Raw genomic sequence first — 20,876 nt, forward strand, 5'->3', positions numbered from 1 at the left:
GTGGTCTTGCCAAGTTCATGTACAAATGACACAGGGAACAAGGGACATCAGCTGACAACTCTTAGCGAAACCTCTTGGATTCTTCTTGCTGACAGTGGGTTTTGGATGTCATTTTATACACTTCATGAGAGTTACAGTGGTATCAAATTTTGCCTGAGAATCTTGCTTACTTCCTTCTCCATAAATTTTAGGAAATGTTGCTAACCATGGTTGGTTTCCTCGTGTGACTATCTTTGTGACTACCTACAACTTTGCTGTAACCTTGCTGTCATCCTCATCTTAGGAGTTTGAGTTTTCTTCTGAAGAGTCATCATGCTGTGGCCACATCAGAGCTTTGGCTGTCTGGTCCTAGACCATTCCTTGCTGTTTACACCTTTGCCTGCTGTTAGTCATGGGCTTCGTTATCAATATATACAGTTCTTCATCTTTTGGTTAGCTTTGCTGTTTCTGTTTGCTTTTTGGTTGGTTGGTTGGTTGGTTGATTTTTTTACATACATAAATTTCCATTTAAATATGTTCTACTATTTTTTATATTTCTGCAAGAAATTTCTGCATCCTATGCAAGATGAAGTACAATAAAAAGTTCTGTTTCAAGGTTCAGAGAAACATGAAAAATGAATCTGAGCACTTAGCTCTAGAAATAGCAAGTACATATTTTTTATCCAACAACTTCTTTGTTCAACTGCACAGCAAACTTAAAGAAAACCCTAAAGCTCTCAGTCACATCTGACTTACACTGATGAAGGCATGGTTGTCTCTGCCTCATTTATGTTCTTAAACAGAATGTGTTACCTTGGCTTTGAATGCTTTCCAGCTAGAAAACTGATCATGGAGGCCACATTTGCCAGATACTCATTATTCTGTTTAACACCATTGCAAACTTCAGCCATAAGTTAAACTAATAGTTCTCTCTGATTACTTGTAATGCTTGCATTGTTTCTCACTAAATGCATTTCTAATTTTCTTAGGGAACATACATTTCAAGAAATTGCTTTGTGATTGGAATACAATCTCCAATGACTTGAATAATTCCTGGGAAGGAATGCTACCAATAGTGTCAACTGCCAGCTGTGCTTGGCAGTGGCCCTCAAGGCTCTTATGGCTGGAGGTGTGCCAAAGCCCAATACTCTCTGAACAATTCTTCAAGATGTTCCACATGAGGAGGTCTTCATTTTTAACAGCACATTTCCTTATTTGTAGATATTTGATGTTACAGAGGATTTGAATTTAGCATGGTGGCACAGCACTTTACTGAAATCACAAGTGCAACATAGCTTTTACAATATACTGTTGAATCACAACACAAACATAATTCCCATTTCTGGTCTCTATATGGTCATCATTACAACACTGGGTGTCCCTACCATGGGGGAGGAATATGGGGGTTGAAACGAGATCAAGCCTGTTGCTCTCTTCAATTTTTATTTATTGGTTGTCCACCTTTTTATATCTTAGATTTTACTGAGTTGACAACACCCTTCTCCACCCATGCTGCTTCTCTCCACTAATTATCTCAAGGAAGGCTATTTACACAATCCCAAAACCCACTGGTACACTTGGATATCTGAAATAAAGGTCTTTCTCAACACTCTTTGCACTGAGACAAGTTAAGCTTGTTAAGCTTTCTTTACGACAACAGGTGGTTGTTTCTTATATTTGTCTTTGAGCTCATCACCCATGCTCATCTCCTCTGAGCTTTCTTCCTACTCTGCACTGGTGAAACCTCCCTTGCAGTACTGCATCCAGACCTGGTGTCCTCAGTACAGAAGTGTAATAAACCTGTTAAAGTGCATCCAGAGTAGGGTCACGAAAATGATACAAAGGATGGAACACCTCCCCTGTGAGAACAGGCTGAAAAAATTGAATTCTTTGAGTAGCCAGAGAATGCTGAAATGTGTCAGATGCACCATCACTGGAGACATTCAAGGTCAGTCTGGGTCAGGTTCTGAGCAACCTGATTCCTGTTCATCACAGGGGATTTGGACTAGGTGACCTTTAAAGGTCCCTTCCAACTCAAATGATTCTATGATTCTACGACAGAAGGTCAGCATACCATTAAGTTTCTGTCTCTATTCTCAAGGAAATAAAATCAACTATGACTTTAATTTTGCACCAGAAGGCACTTCAGGTTACTGCTAGATGTTTGAGGTTGAAAAGGTACTGAATACCAGACTCAGCTTTTTGATCAGGTCAGTGTCTTGCCAGATGAACTTTGTCTTCTTATCAGTTCTTTGAATATGCAGGTGGGAAACTGCTCCTTCTGGAGGACCTTTGTTGATTTGCACTCACATGAGAGTAATAAGAGCTTCAGTGCCAACTGAAGACAATAAAAAGGAAAATGACCAGACTCAGGTACATCTTGCTGTCCACCTCTTACCATCTATCCCCACTGTAACTTAAAGAACTAAATACCAAAGCTAACCCACCCTCATTAAGTTGAAATGAGAAGGGACATTTACTCAACACTTTGGTAATTAATAGATTCACTCGAAATACCAAAGTCCTTCCACTGCCTAATATGATTTGATCAAAGCCTTTGCCCTCAGTCTAACTAGTATACTCACTCCTCCTTTAAACATGTTGTAACTGAGGCAAGGTTGAAAGTAGATGAGTGGGTGAAATCTGCAATTAGAGAACAAGGTAATTGCTTGCAAGAGGTCTTGTACTAACTCCAATTGATACTTTGCATAGAATAATTCATCATTAATTAGAGAAAGAATGAAAATCCCAGTACTCTATCCATGTCAATGCTTGCACTAGTAAGATACTAGGTCATGTTGTCTCTTGTTCACTTTGCGATGCTTCCATACAAAATAGAAAAGCCTCCTGCTGCAGCTGGAGTTTTCTAGTTTGCAGAAAGATTCAAGCTTAGACAGAAATGAAACTTGAATCCAAGCATCCAACTTTTGGGTTAAATTTCAGGTGGAAGAGGTGGTGAGTATCCTCAACATCCTTGTCTGAAGAATGTTAGGGTTGCATGTGAAATCAAAGGGGATTTGTTGTTTGTCCTGGCAGGCCTACACAAGCAAGGTAGAGAATGGCTCTGTACTGTTGAGATTGAAGCAGCTTCGCTAATTCTCAGACCTAGAATACCATCAGCACTGTTTGGGGTACCTTTAATGTTAATCTCAGAATCCCAGTGTCCCACCACAGCAGTGAATCTATAAAGAGTGACATTGGTGGCACGTTTTGGCTGAAGCACATGGCACACTATACTCAGTCATGTTCTGAGATATATCTATCACACATATCATCATCATGTCCTGGAAGCCACTCTGCAGCTGGAAAACATGCACAAAGAAGTTTGCCATTCTCAGAACTGAAGCTGGATGGAGCACCACCTGCCTACGGAAATCTAGTTACCTGTAGAAGTTCAGATATTGCAAGAGCTAGAACTTATTTCATAATAGAAGAGTAATACTTAGGGAAAATTAGAAGCTACAGATTCACTGATTTCAAAGGCCAAGTTGCAAATCATGTGCAACTTTGAAAACCAGGGTCCCAGGATGTGACAGCTGTTGCATCCTCCTTCCTTCTGGCTCAGTCCCCAGATTCCCATACAAACAGCTGAAATGGCTCCTAATATGGAGATGAGAGCCTACTTAATACAGCAAATCCAGATGAACTGCTGCATAAACTTAGATCCCAAGGGAAGTTAAATCATTATTTTAATGACCAAACCATACCATATCAAGAAGTTTTGTGAAAAACTCTTCTTTTGAATTTTTAATATGGCAGTCTTTACTTTTGTGAAATAGCAACATTATTACTCATAACAAAACAAAGCTCTATTTATTACATAGAATTCAGAAACTTAGACACAATAATGTGAATCAGTGCTGAGAGTGGATATTACCATTAAAAAACAAATATATTCCAGAATTAGTGGAACAAGCTGCATAACCAAAGTAAACATAAGAAACTTGAGAAGCTTAGGATTAAACATAAAATTAAAAAAAAAAAAAATCTCAGATGTTCAGATCTGCAAAGATTCAGTAAGAAGCACAGACTTAACCTTAACTCTATGTCATCACACACAGTCATTATATTAAAATAGGGTTATGAGTTTTAAAGACTGTAAATTAAATTAAATTTTCTTTCTTCTCTTTGTTATTGTTTTAATCTGTTAAAAGATGTTTGGCACACCTTCCTCAGAGCCTGATTTTTCCTGCAGAACCCGTTCTGCTGTTTGGCAGTATGCATCACTGAGCTATAGGGTACAGCTAATGGATCTGCTCATTAGACTGTTTGCCTCTGGAACCCAGGAAACAGAACAGCTAGCAGCAAGTGTGTCTCCAACCTGCAACATACAGCTTGTGTGTTGATTGGGATATAAAACACTCAGAGAATTTGACGTTGTTCATTGTCTCAAAATATACTGGGAATAGGATGCACTAGGCTTCTGTCAATTTCAAGGTGCTGCCAGAAATACAAGCATCTTCTATTGAGATGTACTGGCAACAGTATACAGAAGAAAACTAACCTCACACGGGCAGCGAGTTGGATATTACTTAAAAATAATACATCAGTGAATAAAGACATCGTCATTCTCCCTCCTGAAGTAAGATCAGGCCATTTTCTATGTAATCCTAAAAGGCACCAAACACGTCTATCAGATATCAGCAGTATTCTAAGGAAATCAAGCACAGGATACCAAAATGTGAAATTTTAATTGATGAGAAAAACCCAAAGAGGGAAGGGAGCAGACTGAGTCACACAGTGAGCACCACATATGGCACGGCTTTGGCTCTTTCCTTTCTTTCCCTTTCCCTTCCTTTCTTTAAACACACAATACGCATTTGTAAAGCAGCGCTTTTCAGGTTCATTTTGGCATTTTATACGCATAAGAATCCTGCAGTACTCTGTAGGTGTCTAAGAGCGCAGATGTAGTCAGTGGTACAAAACGAGCGGCACAAACAACAAGAAGGCCATTTCTGCTAGGGCTCTTCAAGCAGGATGGCTTTTATCTGTTACATATGTGTGGTTTCTGACACACTGGTAAACATCCACTTTGTTTACAACCGGCATAACCAGGCACAGCTCCACGCTGCGTTACAGCCACGTCCCTCGGGAGGCGCTGAGGGGCAGAGTGGCCCCAGCCTCCATTAAGGTTCCGATCCAGCAGCGTTAAGCCGTGTTTACACTGCGCGCCCACTCCCACCCCACGTCTTCCCTCTTCCACGGCCTATGGCCCCGAAGTATTTCTGCCTGTCACTTTAAGACCGCGGCCCCGGCACGTGGGAAAGGCCGACTTTCCGATTGGCTATGTCTCCCTGAGCCCTCCAGCTCTCGCGCTCCGATTGGCTGCTTCAGCCCGGTCCCGCCCCCGCCGTGTGCCTCCAGGGGATGCTTCCCCTCACCGGCCAGTGCGCAAGCGCATGCGCCGTTCCCCATCTCTAGCGCCCGTTGACTCGCGGCCCCGTCTGCCCTCCCGCCATGGCGGCCGCCGCCGAGGAGCCCTTCCCTTTCCACGGTCTCCTGCCCAAGAAGGAGACTGGAGCCGCTGCCTTTCTCTCCCGCTTCCCCGATTTCGATGGGAGGGGGGTACTGTTGGCCGTGTTGGACACCGGCGTGGACCCGGGCGCACCGGGCATGCAGGTAACGGCCAGAGGCCCTGAGTCACCGCACTTGGGCGCCGGGGAGCTGCGCGGCCAGAGGGTGGGCACCGGACCGGGCAGCGATCCGACAGGCCGGGGGCGCTGAGGGGACATCTGAGGTTGGCTGCTGCCGGCCCGGTCCCGACGTTCCCTGCGGGACTACAGCCCGCGTGGCTTTGTCTGCGCCTCCTGTTACACAATGGCTGCTTCTGCGAGCTCTACGCTTATTAAATCTGTGCGGGTGATTTAAATGTCGGCCTATCTCAGCAGTTCCTTGTTGGTTTTCAATTCGTCTGTTAGCACTTCTTTATCGTGTGGCTCGTGTATTACTTACATCACTTCCAATTTCCTGTCAGCATGTTTACCATCAGATGTAGCAGCCTTGAGTAGAGATTTAGGGGAAGACGCACACAGCTTGTTGGGGTACTGTGTCCTGTATGTTAAATAAGCACTGCGCATTTCTACCCTTTGCTTGGCACAGGTTTTACTCTTGGATAACCCAGTTCAGGGAGCTCACCTTGGCAAGTTGTTAGCCCGACGTTCCCTGGTGATTCCTTACACTGTTCAAGCAAGTAAAGGGGTAATTGAAGAGGACAGATAGGCTGGGAGGTGGCACTGGCAGCTGTCACTTCACTTGAGTTAAGCTGGAATGAACCTAGCCAAAAAGCAAAATAATACCATCCCAGTACTTAAAAGGGACTTATAAATAAGATGAAGACTGACTTTTTACGTGGTCTGATCATGATTGGACAAGGGGGAATGGTTTTAAGTTAAAAGAGGGGAGATTTGAGTTAGATGTTGGAAGGGAATTTTTCACTTAGAGAGTGATGAGGTGCTTTCACAGCTGCCCAGAGAGGCTTTGGTGCCCCATCCCTGGAGGCACACATGACCAGGTTGGATGGACTGTGGGCAGCCCGAGCTGATGGGTGGTAGTCCTGCCCATGGCGCAGGTTGGGACTGAATGAGGTTTAAGGTTCCTTCCAGCCCAAGCCATTCTATAAAAAGGCAGTTATGTAGACAAGAATATAAAGGGGACGTGCATAGTTCTGAAGTTTTCCATGTGGAAGCAAAAAAACTTAAATTTCTAGATGCTGTGAACAGGAAGTGGTGAACCAAAAAGATGGGCAGTAGGGTAGGCTTTGCTTTGGTGTAAATTTCAAGCAAATTGATATGCTTGGGACTAAGACAAAGAGAATTCAAAATCCAGATGAGCCTGAGATACCCTGTTTTCATTGTATTGAAGATGAAATTTCAAGTGCAGGAAATTATAAAAGATGCGTGGGCCGCACACAAAATGAAGCATAGCTTTGTAAATACTGCTTCAGAAAGAGGATGTCCTCACTCTTCAGTGAAGTGGGCAATTTATGTTTTGCCTCTCCAGATTAAGACTGTCTTGCAGATAAACAGCATAGTGCACAGGAAGAGTAGCTGTACTGTGACAGGCAATTTCCAGTCTTGAGATGCCAGCCTCCCTGCTACTTTCTTTACTGCTGCTTTTTCTTGCTGTCAGACTTACTTTCAGTTCTCAGCTGGCACAAATTGAATCTCTTGTTTAAAGTGAAGAGAGCAGTCTATGCTGGAAGGCTGATAAACATTACAGCTTTTAGTTGAAGTTAGTGTCAGTACTGTTCGAAGGCCAAAGTGAGCCTGCCCTGTTATGAGTTTAGTGGGGATCTTAGTCAAATCAAAGAAGTTTGTGTTTTGTTGCTCCCCGGTGTCTCATTTTTGGGGGGGTGGATTTACTTTGTTATTTTATGCCTTGATTTTTGAACACTGATACCATAAATGTATGACATGCAATCATTTGCTGGGGGCAGATAACAATGAGGTAGCTTCGTGTTTATATTCTTACGTGAACATTTGTTGCTGTAAAGACAGTAGTTACTGGGCTTAAGAGAACTTAAGCCAATAACTTTTTTCTGTCAGTTTGCTTTCTTTTCTGGGTAAAGCATTTGTCTTGTACAGATTTTCCTTTCTTTTCTGAACCTTTTGCAGCCAGTGCTCTCTGGGGAACTCTTTTTGCCTAGCCTTCCATTGCTTTATGCTCCACCTGGTGCTCCCAGCTCAGTTCAGTTTGTCTGCTTCTTTCATGCTGGGTTCTTCCCTTCTCAGCCCTCTTAGTATAGTCTGTTTCTAGCTGTTATTTGCGAAATCCTGATGAACTTTTGAGAGGGCCCATAAATTTAATGGGGTGTTGTGGCTGTGTATTATATATATTGTCTTTTTTCATCCCTACACTGTCATTTCTGCATTGCTGTGAAGTAAAGTTGTATGATCTCACAAAAATACACTCAAATACACCTGTCTTTGCCCTTTAATTAGCATTGTCACAGACAGCGGTGCTTCTCTGCTACTACTATATGTATCAACTGCCAGGGTTATGCAGATACATTGAGCATTTCAAAAATAACCTACTTTGTGTTTTGCAAAGTCAGAGTTAGCATGAAAGCACGCTTTTGAAACTTCAGTGGGTATGTATAAACAGTAATACAATTCTTCTGTAAACTAGTTTTTCAAGCAACTATAAGAAAAAAGAATTATGTTTTTTTGTAAATCATATCACAACATTTAGGTGTTGTACTAAGGGACATGGTTTAGTGGGGAAATACTGATGGTAGGTGTATGGTTGGACTGTGTGATCTTGGAGGTCTTTTGCAACCTGAGTGATTCTGTAATAAGGAAAAGCTTCTTCAAAAGAGTGTTGAGGCCCTGGCACAGGCTGCCCAGGAAGATGGTGGAGTCACCATCCCTGGAGGTGTTCACAGAATGTGTAGATGTACAAAGGGGCATGGGCATGGTGGGCAGTACTGGTAGGACTAGATGATCTTAAAAGTCCTTTCCAACCTTAATAATTCTGTAAGATACTTTTCATTGCATAGAAATTCTCTACTTTTGAATTTTAATGCAGATGCCCTCCTGTCTGTAATAAATGAATTAGTTTTGGACCTTCTGATCAAACAAGGAAATTAACCAAGGTCACTTGGTTTTGTTTTTCTCAGAATTGCAGGACTTGAGAAGGGAAAGACAAGCTGAAATCTGAGTTTGACTGTAGCATTACTACTGGTGGGCAGTAGTCCAAACGGTCAGCAGCAGAAGCCATATCAGTTACTTGCACTGAATGGCGGACTCTGACTGGATCTCTGCCACTAGGAATTGAACCTTGGACCTTTGCAAGTGAAATGCTGAGTTTCTTTTGTCTGACCGTGGGACTCTGAATTGTTGGTTCTAATTGTACATACAAACTCACGTGTGAGTGTAGACCTACTATTCAGCTGAAAGGCAAAGAGCTGTGTAGTGCAGGAGTTGCACGCGGCCTTTCTGGACTGGCTGGGGAACAACTTTCAAAACTACACAAGCTCGCCATAGCATAAATTGGTGTTTTGGCCACCTGTTGCTGTGCAATTTGCTTCCAACAGGTCACCTTGGATTATTTTTTCCTTCTTGTTTCTCATGCTTTGATCAGTGAATAACTTAGATTACCACGTGCTTCCAACTGAAGTGTCTGACTTGGATAGTCCCAGTTTTGACTTTCACTTGCTTTATGATTGGTGCAACTATTAATTTCTTTGTCAGTGGATAATGGCATCAGAAAGAACTATGAGCACAAGAAAATTGTATTGTGTGAATGCTTTGGCACTCTGTTTCTCAAGTAAGTTTTTACTGCTGCCGAAATGTTTCAGCAGGTGTATTACCAGGTTAAAATCATAGACTCATTTGAGTTCAAAGAGACCTGTAAAGGTCATCCCATCTAATTCCATTGCAGTGAACAGGGACATCCAGCCTGAACTTGAATGTCTCTAGGGGCAGGATATTCACCACCTCTCTGGATAACCTGTACCAGTGTCTCATCACCCTTATTGTAAACAGACTTGTTCCTTATATACAATCTAAATCTGTCATCTTTTGTTTGAAGCCATTTCTCCTTGTCCTGTCACAACAGACCCTGCTAAAGGCTCTGTCTCCTTCTTTCTTATATAGCCCTCATTTAGATATTGGAAGGTTGTTCTCAGGTCTCCTACAGCAGCCTTCTTTTGTCCAGACTGAACGGCCCCCAAGTCTTTCAGCCCATTCTCATAGGGCAGATGTTCCATCCCTTAGGTCAGTTTTGTTGCCCTCTTCTGGATGTGCTCTAACAGGTCCATGACTCTCCTGTACTGAGGACTACACATCTGTACACAGTACTCCAGATGAGGTCTCAGCAGCACAGAGTAGAGGGGTAGGATCACCTCCCTCGACCTACTGATCACACCACAATACTGTTGACTTTCTGGGCTGTGAGTGTGCATTGCTTGCTCATGTCCAGCTTACTGTTCCCCATTACCTCCAAGCCCTTTTCAGCAGGGCTGTGCTCTGTTCTTTCGTTCCTCAGCTTGTATTGATAGCGGGAGTTTCCCTAACACAGGTGCAAGACCTTCCACCTGGGTTTGTTGAACCTCGTGAGGTTCTCTGGGGCCCACTGCTCAAGCCTGTCTAGGTCCTTCTGGATGACATTCCATCTCTTAAGAATGTCAGCTGAACCATACAGTGTGTGGTATCATCTGCAGACTTACCAAGGGTGCACTCACCCCACTGTTGATGTCATTGATGTAGATATCAGAGTATCAGTCCCAGTACTGACCATTGGAGGACTGTTACATCAGTTTTCGTAACACTTTTCCATAGACAGATTAACAGTGTTGGTTTATGGAATGGGTTCTCTTACTTAGTTAGCCTCTTCGAAAGCAGTGTTTATTACATTCTGGAATATAGGAATCAATGTCCTGCTTGTACTTACTATTTTTTTATTTTTTTATTTTTTTAAACTTAACTGTTTAAATGTGTTTTTACCAGGGGACTGGAGGATGGCTCCTAGCACTTTAGGTTTATTAAAACATGACACAGAATCCCTGTAACAGAAAAATAATTCGTGATGGTAATTTGTGTTCCTGTTAGATTTGTGCTTACTTAAGACTCAAGCTTGTAACTGCATGTAGTTCAGCACCTTTCATCTTTCTAGGTTTGTGTTATCGTTACTGCAAAATGAGGCTGGAACAGTGGGAAGGGGAAAAAAAAAATAAAGAGTGAAGGCAATGTTGCCAGTCATTGAAATATAAACGTTTGATTTTGCAAATAGTAGTTCTGTGAAACTGGGAAAGACTTATGAGCCAGGAAGATAGTTGTGTTGTTCTTGGTTCACTGAAAGCTAAACTGATTTCAAGGTATCTTTCTGTCATCCTGTTAAAGCTTAACAAAGTTACTGGATTCTTTTTTTTCTTTTTTTTTTTTTTTTTTTTTTTTTTTTTTTTTTTTTTTTTTTTTTTTAATTAACGAAAATGAAAAATGGCTAAAGGCTATTCAACTGCACTTTAATTTTCTTCTCTGCTGATGTTTTCAGATTACAACTGATGGGAAGCCCAAGATAATTGATATAATTGATACAACTGGCAGTGGTGATGTAACTACATGTACTGTTGTGGAAGCTAAAGACGGAGAAATCATCGGTCTCTCTGGAAGAACTTTAAAGGTAAGAATTTGTGTGGTGCTACAGGGAGAACCTTCAGCAGCTACCAGCTCTCTTTTCCTGTTGTTATTAAGAGTAATGAATTTATTGTACTGAGGGTTTAAATTATGGTAAGATAAGCGGCTAAACATTCAGATACTTGTCCTTATCATCCTATTAACTCTTCATAGTAGGACATTTTGTCCTCACTGATAGTACTGTTATTTCCTTAGACCTCTACCAAAAACCGCAGCTTACTGGGGCTGTGTTTTAAAGATAAAGATACTGAGAAGTGTTCATCTACAGTGTCACGTGAATTCCTACTGATTTCTAGTATTTTCAAGACTGCTAACTTCCTTGCTCAGTGTTGAATTTTTTGTTTGTTTGTTACCATTAACTAACCTATTCTTGAATATACTTTTCTGTAGATTCCAGCAAACTGGGTAAATCCTACTGGCAAGTATCATATTGGGATAAAAAATGGCTATGACATATATCCTAAAGCTCTCAAGGAGAGGATTCAGGTGAGAAATCACTTTTTTGCTTCTGGTGTGTGTTGATACTTCACTATTTTAATGAAGAGGTTTTTCTAGAAAACTATGGTATGTGCTTTAGTAACACATGTAGGCTGCTAGCCATAGGCTGATTTTTGCTTAATTTTGACACAATCCGTTTCTTCTATGAATTTTCAGAGTCACAGCAGATCATAGAATCATAGAATGGCCTGGGTTGAAAAAGATCACAGTGATCATGTAGTTTCAACCCCCCTGCTATGTGCAGTGCTGCCAACCACCAAACCAGGCTGCCCAGAGCCACATCCAGCCTGGCCTTGAATGCCTCCAGGAATGGGGCATCCACAGCCTCCTTGGGCAGCCTGTTCCAGTGCATTACCACCCTCTGTTGAAAAAATTCCTCCTAATATCTAGCCTAACTATTCCCTGTCTCAGTTTAAGACCATTCCCTCTTGTCCTATCACTATCCACCCTGTTAAACAGCCGTTACAATGGTCAAATGGTCCTCCTTACACAGGTTCCTTGAGTCAAAAAGTCTAATATTACTAGTATCTATTTACTTTTCCAGTGTGCCAGTTGTTTATTTGTAGTATTGTATTTAGTTTCTTAGCCATTGTGTCTGAAACCATAACTTGCAAATGAATGTATTGAAGAAATGAGTTTTATGTTACAGAAAGAACGCAAGGAGAAGCTCTGGGATCCTCTTCACAGACTAGCTCTAGCAGAGGCCTGTAGGAAACAAGAAGAGTTTGATGCTGCTCATAGCTCTCCCTCCCAAGTTAGTATAATTCTTTGTGAGCTTGTAACAATTTGATACTGATTGAGAGGATTAAAATATTTTTATTACATGAGTGAATGATGTTTGTGATAATTTATCACTGCGTCTTCTGATTCATTAAAAAAAAGAAACAAAACAAAAAACCACAGTATGTGGGTGATTCCTTGATTTGCCAAATGTTGTTAACTTTCTAAACTTGTTTCTGATTATGAAAAGGGTATTAGTGCAAATACTTCATACCATATTTTTAGTAAGTTTTATTTTTAACTTTTGAGGCAATCATCTTTATTGTGCTCAAGGTTGGAATCTTTTAAACATATCCTTTCTTTTGTAAACTAGATACTATTTCACTGAAATACCAGAAATTTCTTGGGATGCTTCTGTGTCATTTAACTGTCTGTAGAAAAAACAAAGACATGAAATATAATAATTACAGAAGTCAGAATTATAGATAGCAGGCCAAGAATAGATAGAATGCTGCTGAAGACTGTTGATGTCTGTGACTTCTGTGATAGTCTTTGATTCCAATGAAGTAATGGAGGAAATATTTAACATCAGAAAGGAACAGGGCTTAAGATTGTATTCATAACTACTTAGTAATAGTTTTAGTAATACTCCTACTGTACTTTTATTGCTGTGTCAGGTAAATAAGCTACTAAAGGAGGAACTTCAAAATCAAGTGGAACTGCTAAATTCTTTTGAGAAGAAATACAGTGATCCTGGTCCAGTATATGATTGTCTAGTATGGTATGATGGTGAGACCTGGAGGTAAGTATCCAAACTTGTGAAACAAAATATTTTAAGCATATAAAACAATAGTTTGCATTAAGTACTTATGTTAATTTTTACATCTGCTTTTCTATGGAGTTCTGAAATATTACTTGCTTTGAAATGATCCTATATCATGACAAAGTTCTGCTCCTGAATGAAGATAGCATAGAATGAAGTCTTACACTTTGTGTCACTCTGATTTTTATTAAGCTTGTAGATTTTTCCTCTAAGGCAAGGAATAAAATTGCTCTGAGTACACATTGATAATAGGAAACTGAAGAGGGGAGGAAAAAGAAATTGCGCGCTTCAGAATGTAATGTGTCACTTTTCCTGACTATTAATGTGCATTGTACAAACCAGTAGCTGAGACTTCACATGTTTGTGCACAAGTACTGAGCAGCTAGCTTAAGTGCAATTCCTTCTCTGAAGGAATTGCCTGAACTTACAAAATCTCTTTTATCAAGCATTACTTAAATTTAGTAGCACTTGAGAATCAATTAACTTAGAGATCTTTGTAGTTTCTAAATCCAATTATAAAAGGCCAAGTTTTAAAGTATTGACGTAATGAATTAAGATACTGTCAACCCAGGATCAGACGTGTTGGGGTCTTTGTGGTACTCCTCTGTTGCAGGGGGAGGAACGATAACTGGAAGTGCATGGCAGTTGAAAAATTATCTTTTTTTTAATTGTTGTCATCAACAGAGCCTGCATAGATACAAGTGAGAGTGGTGACTTAACTAGCTGTACAGTGTTGAGAACCTACAAAGAGGCTCAGGAATATGGATCTTTTGGAACATCTGAAATGTTGAATTATTCCGTTAACATATATGATGATGGAAACCTTCTTTCAATTGTGACAAGTGGAGGTAAGTGAAAGGAATGTTAAGAAAAGTTTTGTTGCTGAGTTGGTATCATGAGAAGCAGCAGTTTGTATTGGTTCCCAATTTTGGTACTTGGGATTAAAGGCATTAAAAAATCGTTATTCGTATTTCGTGTAGTAAACCCATAACAATGTCTTGTTACTGAACTTGCTTACATTTTTGTGTCTGAAATTCAGTCAACTTTTTATCCATATGCATGTGTATATATAGTACATTTAAGTTTAGTTACTCTTTAAGATGTTCCTGCATCTTACTGGCATTAGCCAGTGAACCTTCATTCAGCTTTTTTGTTTTCCTTTTGAATATAGGTTGCTTATTGAATTTTGTCACTGTTCTTTGTGTTTTCATAATTTAAGAATCTTTTTTATTAAAACGTCTGTCAACAAAAGTGTCTGTATTTTGGTTTATCCCAACTCTTTAATGACGATAGGTCTCATCATAGCTGTAGCACTGACTGCTCTGATCCCATTTTTGTGTGTTCTCAGTATAAAGATGTTCTGTTTTGAAAACGTACTGAGTGGTTAAGGTGGTGTGAATGTATTTGATTTTTTTAATATTTTTTTTAAATGCTCTTGATTTCTCATGAAGCTGCCCTATCTCAGAAGAACTACAGGAACAGTTTTGACTTCTAAATCAGTAATAACTTTGGGATTCCTTTTATGGCTGTATGGAGGTTTTTTTTTTTTTTTTTTTCTTCCCCCTGATCTCCACAGTCAGGATATTTTTGGTATAATTTTTGTTACTCTGAGTGTGAAGTGTTAAGCCTTTTTGATAATGTCTGTTAGTGGAGTTTATTAGTTCATACTTCCTTTCTCTTCTTCTGCCTCCTGCTTCCTGCCCTCAAAAGCTGTTTTGTTTTGCAAATTGCTCCTAATGCTACTAATTACTGGCTTTTCATCTCTTAGTATAATATAACATTTATTTAAATAAGTAGTTAAATTCTGGGGTTGCTAATTTAGCTCTATTACTTTTCATTTAATGAACTATTGTGTATTAAATCAGTATAAAAGAAGTTCACTAACCATACAGTGGTTTGAATTTTAATTTGCTTAGGAGCACATGGAACACACGTGGCTAGTATTGCAGCAGGATACTTTCCTGACGAGCCGGAGCGAAATGGTGTGGCTCCAGGAGCTCAGATTCTTGCAATCAAGATTGGTGATACAAGACTAAGTACAATGGAAACTGGCACTGGTTTAATAAGAGCTGTAGGTATTTCAATGGATAAGTGTTAATCTTGGCACTTTGAATTTATTATGCAGTAATTGAGGAGTGCTTTGGTAACTCCTACAAAACCACAGTGTATTCCTGTAATACCCTCAGTGTTAAAATGAATAAAATGAAACGATAGTTTCAAGCTTATTGTACGACTTCTATTTTATAAGAATAAATATTTATATTTATATTTTTTTTTCAGTTGACAGTATTGCAGTGTTTGTCTAACTTAGCCCATAAGAGAAGTGACTTGTAAGCTTATTTAAAGTTATTTGTTCTTGTTATGAGTATATACATGTTGCTTTTATGCTTAGCTACGTAACTATAATACATAGCAACTGACATCTAACTTTGTAGCTCAACATATTTTGACTGTTTCTTAGGAGTGATGGAAAAAAATATTACTTTCTCATGATCCAAGGCCCAATGCCTCTGCTGTACAGCAAGTGGTTGAGGAAAATGTATGTAAGAGAAGGAATGAAAATAGAAAATGATTATTTATAGGTCATAGAATATATTACTAATGTGAAGATTTGTGTTAATGCTACTGTGGCTCTTTGAAATTTAACCAAACCACACAGGAAAGGAGAAATTTGTCTTATTAAGAACATATATTTAAGACTAATGAGATCGATGGTTTTATATTATGTTAATGTCTTCATTTATAGCTTGGTATATGGAATGTTAATGGCTTGTTTTTTGTTGCTTTTTTTTTTTTTTTTTTTTTAATTGGGCTACTAGGAAAATGCCACTTTAATGTAGCTTACTTCATCCATTTTCCTCCGTAGGGTTGGAAAAAAAAAAAAAATTCCTCTTTCCGTAAATGTGTAGCAAAACATTTTAAGCAGATTTTTTCCCATTCCATAATTACTTATCTTGGCTTTTATTTTTGCTTTCTCAGATGATAGAAGCAATAAAATATAAATGTGATCTTGTCAACTATAGCTATGGAGAAGCAACACATTGGCCAAATTCTGGGTGAGTGCTACTGCATTTAGCATAAAGTTTTTCAACGTTACACAAGTATAATTTCAGGCGTTGGTTTTCTGTGAATGTACTGTCAGTAAGAATTAATTGTCCAGACCCAAACGATGGCATTAAAATATTGCCGTTTATTTTTTTAAATATCTACAAAAACTATGTAAACATATTGAAAATGCTATTAATTGTGATACTAGGAATATTTTAGAGCAGTGAAGTATTCTCGTAGTTGAAACACCATGTAGTCTGGGTGCTTTTTTGTTTTCTGAGTTTTTATTTTAAGACTTAACATTGATGTGTGTGGCTGTTACTCCCTTTCAAAATAAGTAACATCAGTTCTGAGACCTTCTCTGGCCTGATGTGGAAAGCTGGCTGCATAATATTCCTTTGTGACTGGTCCTGCTATGAATGGGAGTTTTCCCATGCAGAGAGAAAATCACACATCGATTAAATAACTCCATCTTTTCCTTATTTCAGGAGAATTTGTGAAGTAATTAATGAGGCAGTATGGAAGCACAATGTAATTTATGTTTCGAGTGCAGGAAACAATGGCCCTTGCCTTTCTACAGTAGGATGTCCTGGTGGCACTACATCTAGTGTAATAGGTATGAATGTTTTTGGTGTTTGTTTTTTTTTTCACCCCTAAAACATAAAGTTGGTATTCATCTTCTGTTTTTTTTTCAGGCTTTGTAGTTTTGTTTTATATTTGGGTTCACAAGTTGTTTGCTATACTAAATTCAAAGTATTTCCAAAGATTACTGGCCTATGAGATTAATCTTATGGGAGGAAGTTACTGTACATTTACTTATGAAAATGTAGGTTATCTTCTTACCATTCAAAAACAATGCAGAAAACTGGTGTTGGAGATGACTGATGTAGGTTTGTGCGTTTGCATGAAATTTACTGAAGAAATCTATTTAAAGAGTAGGAGGTGGTTCTTTTCAAATCTAACAATCTAAGCACGCCTCTCAGACTATTAGCTATTGCAGGCATGTCCAACTTGCTGCCTCGGGACCACATGCAACTCAGCACAGCTGGAAGGTATGCTCCAAGGATGCTTCCTTGATACCAGATTCCAAAAATGCACCTTTAGCAGGCTTTGGCATAGTAATTTATATGGTCTGTACCAACTGGGCTGAGTAGCAGGAAAATACTGACTTTCATGGATGTGGTGGTTGAGCAGTATGGTTTTTCCTATCTGTTTAAGATAATGTAGCTCTGAGTCATGGGAACATGAAGCAATTCATATGGGTTCCTTTGCGGCAGCTTTAGTGTAGTTTGTGTCCACGTAAGCACAGACAAAATTCTCCAGAAAGGGGTAGGTGCATTTGAAAGTGATGTGTTGTGAAATAAATGCAGATAGTAAATATATATTGTTCCAGTTGAACTCAAATGACACTTCAAAGTTATCCATTTTGTGGAAGATTTACATATTACATAGTATCACTATCAGCACTGTAACTGTGTAGCATGCTCTTTGCACTTGTTTTCTAGCAATACTTGAACTGAGATGGAAAAAAATGTCCATTTAAAACGTTTTTTAAATATTCTGTAGTGTATTTTGAACTGTTTATTTTTTGTTTTATTACAAATTCATTGTGCATCTAAGATGCTTGTTTCCTATTAGGTGTTGGTGCCTATGTGTCACCTGATATGATGGTTGCTGAATATTCTTTGAGAGAAAAACTGCCAGCAAATCAATACACTTGGTCATCCAGGGGGCCAAGGTAAGTTATGATAAAAAGGAGGGAATTCCTTACTTTCCAGTTCTGATTAAGTAATTGCAGGTCTAAAAATTGGTCACTAATATCAAAATGAAAGTCTTTCTTTTCCCAGGAAGAACTTGAGTAGTCTGCTGTTCTTGGAAGGTCTGTGTCTGTAGAATCCTTAATGGGAGGGAGGATGACTGAACTGTCTGTCACAATCTGTACATTTCAGTAAAGTCTATTTAGGAAATGAAAATCTGATTAAAGTAGTGTCACGGATTTGACCAGATCAATCTATGTCCGTGACAGGGGTGACAGGCCTCTGCCCTCCCCCCCCACCCCAGTCCCACAAAATGGGAAGGAAGGAAGGGAGGAAAAAGAACAGCGGCAACAATCTATGGAGGAAAACTTATTTTACTATAATATCGGAATACAGGATAACACAATAGATACAATTTAATTGCAATTGAGATTAATAAATCAGACAAGATGAGAGAGAGAGTTCCCGGGACCGATTCAAACCTGAAAAGCTTGGAACGGCTAGGAAAGCACCCTCCAGCACCCACTGCAAGGCAGCAAGAGAGCGCCCCCCCCACCCGGAAGGGCCAGATCCCGTGACTGCTGTAATGTACAGGGATAGGTAGCTGGGATTGGGCAGTGACACTTTAATGCCCCGTACACTACATGATGTTTTGATGTGGAATACTGAAACCCAAAAACAAGAAACAAAAACAAAAACATAGAACCATGACAAGTAGTTTGGAGATGTGTACTATTTCTGACTTTTTTTTTTTTTCTGAGGCTCTTTTCAGTAGCATTTGTTTCATTCAGTAGTGTGGTATTGCTAGCTAATCTGCTGGTGCTGAAGACTAGAAGAAATACTGTTGTGGTATTGTTACTTCTGGCTTCAATGACATTATAATGGCACGACTTAATTATTGGTTTTGCTTGAATCTAGTGGAAGTGTGAGAGGACAGAAAAATGTTTTTCTAACTCGTTATAGAGAACTATCTCAAAGAAAATGTAAGGGCTTAGAGATTTTTTTTTTTATTATTATTTTATGTCTGAGAAGCATTTGGTAGTAATGTGGTAGACAAAAGAAAGACTAAAGCCTTTCACGCAGATATGCTTGTCTGGAAGTATGATAAAAACACTAATTTATATAGGACTGTCATAAAATGTCTTAAATTCATTGACTTAGTAATGTAGAGTACTTTGATTTTGAAACTTATCTTAGATGAAGCTGTTAGTGTAGGATACAAATCCACCTGGCCTCTCCATGAAATTTAATAGTTCAAGCACAGTTTGGTCCTTATTAGTGATACATTTTTCATCTATACAGAGTGAAGAATATTTAGTATATTTGCCTCACACTGTTGAAAACTAGATGCTTCGTTACTCACTGAGTTTATAAAAATGCCCAGCTGACTCTGAACCACTTCTTGAGACGAGAACATTAAGGGAGGAGGATTAAATGTATCAACTTCTGTATTGTAGTTCAAAATTTGACCTCTTGTGCAATGGCTGTGCAAAATCCAGATCTCTAGATTCTACATTTTTTTTCTAGCCTCTTTTTTTACTAATTTTGCTTTAAAATATACTATGTTTTCTTAAAAAATAATAATGGTTAAATAAGCCCAGTGAAATATTTATTTACGTAGTGAAGTTTTTAGTACACTTGTTTGTTTTCTAATTCAGATTTGGTTAGATAAGTCAGCTGACTAAACTGTAGTCTTTAAATACTGTAGTATTTAAGGAATGAAAGTTCAGATAACTTTCACTGTGGAAAACAGGCATAGCTGATGATTAATTTGACATTAAACTGCTACTTAATGTACTGCTTTATCTTGTATTTAATGGGTTAATGATTTAGTGAAGTATTATTTGAGAATGTGCCAAAGCTAAAACTATCTTTTTAAGTGTAGGGGTAACTTCAAGGTAAAGTGTGCAGAAAATAAAAGCTTGTTTTTCAACAATTCTGTTTTTTTCCACTAGCACTGATGGAGCCCTTGGAGTAAGTATCAGTGCCCCAGGAGGTGCTATTGCTTCTGTTCCAAACTGGACTCTGCGAGGAACACAGCTCATGAATGGCACATCCATGTCTTCTCCCAATGCATGTGGAGGCATTGCATTAGTACTGTCAGGTAATATCAGTACGTAGTATAAAAGATGAAGTCTTTTTCTATAGCTTTCCAACTTTGTTAACTTTATTTACAATGATATCCTTACTTTAATTTCAGGGCTCAAAGCTAACGATATTCATTACACTGTTCATTCTGTCAGAAGAGCCTTAGAAAATACAGCAGTGAAAGCTGAAAATATAGAAGTGTTTGCACAAGGACATGGTGTTATTCAGGTAATTGTCAGTGAAACAAGCAAACAAACAAAAGCCTTAAATAAGTGCCAGTAGAAAATTACCTAAAAATGTTTTCTGGGTGAGCTCACTCAGCTCCCAAGCTACTTAATTAGCAGATCTGATTCAGGATAGAGAAGGGAATGTAGTGGGAGAGGAGGAGGAATGAAATATTTCTCTCTGTTTCAGCATGCAGTTGGTTTCTCTTGAATATGTGTTAACTAGACACATTCCTTGTGTGATGAAAAGGGTGTGTGGACGTAAAAGTAAGATGTGGGATTTTGTCACCCACATATGGATTTGTATGCATAAATTCTGTCTTAATGTCAGAAAATGTTTTTATACTGTTGTCAGAGAGCTAAACTTGTTCTTTGCAGACAAAAGCTGGAACAGTACACTCTGAGCCATGAAAATGCAGAGGTACCCACGCTAAAGCAAAGGACACCTTTGCTTCACAAAACAGTGTATCTGCAGTAGTAGGGTGATTTTGCTGTGGGTGGGCCTGCACTGAAAAGTCTAAGCATTCATTGTGTTGTCTTTTAAGTAACTTGTAAACCTCCAATGTGAATTTTTTTTATGGTAAAGGCAGTATGAATGACAGTA

The 20,876-nt window shown here is 39.1% G+C and overlaps 1 protein-coding gene across 3 annotated transcripts in view; it reads left to right on the plus strand.

Moving 5' to 3' along the window:
- The first annotated feature begins 5,379 nt into the window (after positions 1–5,379).
- The window catches only part of TPP2 (tripeptidyl peptidase 2), a 49,917-nt gene continuing 34,420 nt past the window's right edge, over positions 5,380–20,876 (plus strand). For all 3 annotated transcript variants that reach the window (XM_042867009.1, XM_042867010.1, XM_042867011.1), the window contains exons 1-12: positions 5,380–5,598; positions 10,972–11,100; positions 11,505–11,600; positions 12,262–12,366; positions 13,010–13,134; positions 13,840–14,003; positions 15,072–15,226; positions 16,135–16,211; positions 16,692–16,819; positions 17,842–17,941; positions 19,916–20,064; positions 20,161–20,276. In XM_042867009.1, the coding sequence (XP_042722943.1) occupies positions 5,437–5,598; positions 10,972–11,100; positions 11,505–11,600; positions 12,262–12,366; positions 13,010–13,134; positions 13,840–14,003; positions 15,072–15,226; positions 16,135–16,211; positions 16,692–16,819; positions 17,842–17,941; positions 19,916–20,064; positions 20,161–20,276 (1,506 nt within the window). In that variant the 5' untranslated portion in view covers positions 5,380–5,436. The remainder of the gene's footprint in view (positions 5,599–10,971; positions 11,101–11,504; positions 11,601–12,261; positions 12,367–13,009; positions 13,135–13,839; positions 14,004–15,071; positions 15,227–16,134; positions 16,212–16,691; positions 16,820–17,841; positions 17,942–19,915; positions 20,065–20,160; positions 20,277–20,876) is intronic.

This window comes from Lagopus leucura, unplaced genomic scaffold, assembly GCF_019238085.1.
Source record: "Lagopus leucura isolate 7727_CA_CO unplaced genomic scaffold, USGS_WTPT01 Super-Scaffold_100001, whole genome shotgun sequence".
Classification (NCBI taxonomy): domain Eukaryota; kingdom Metazoa; phylum Chordata; class Aves; order Galliformes; family Phasianidae; genus Lagopus; species Lagopus leucura.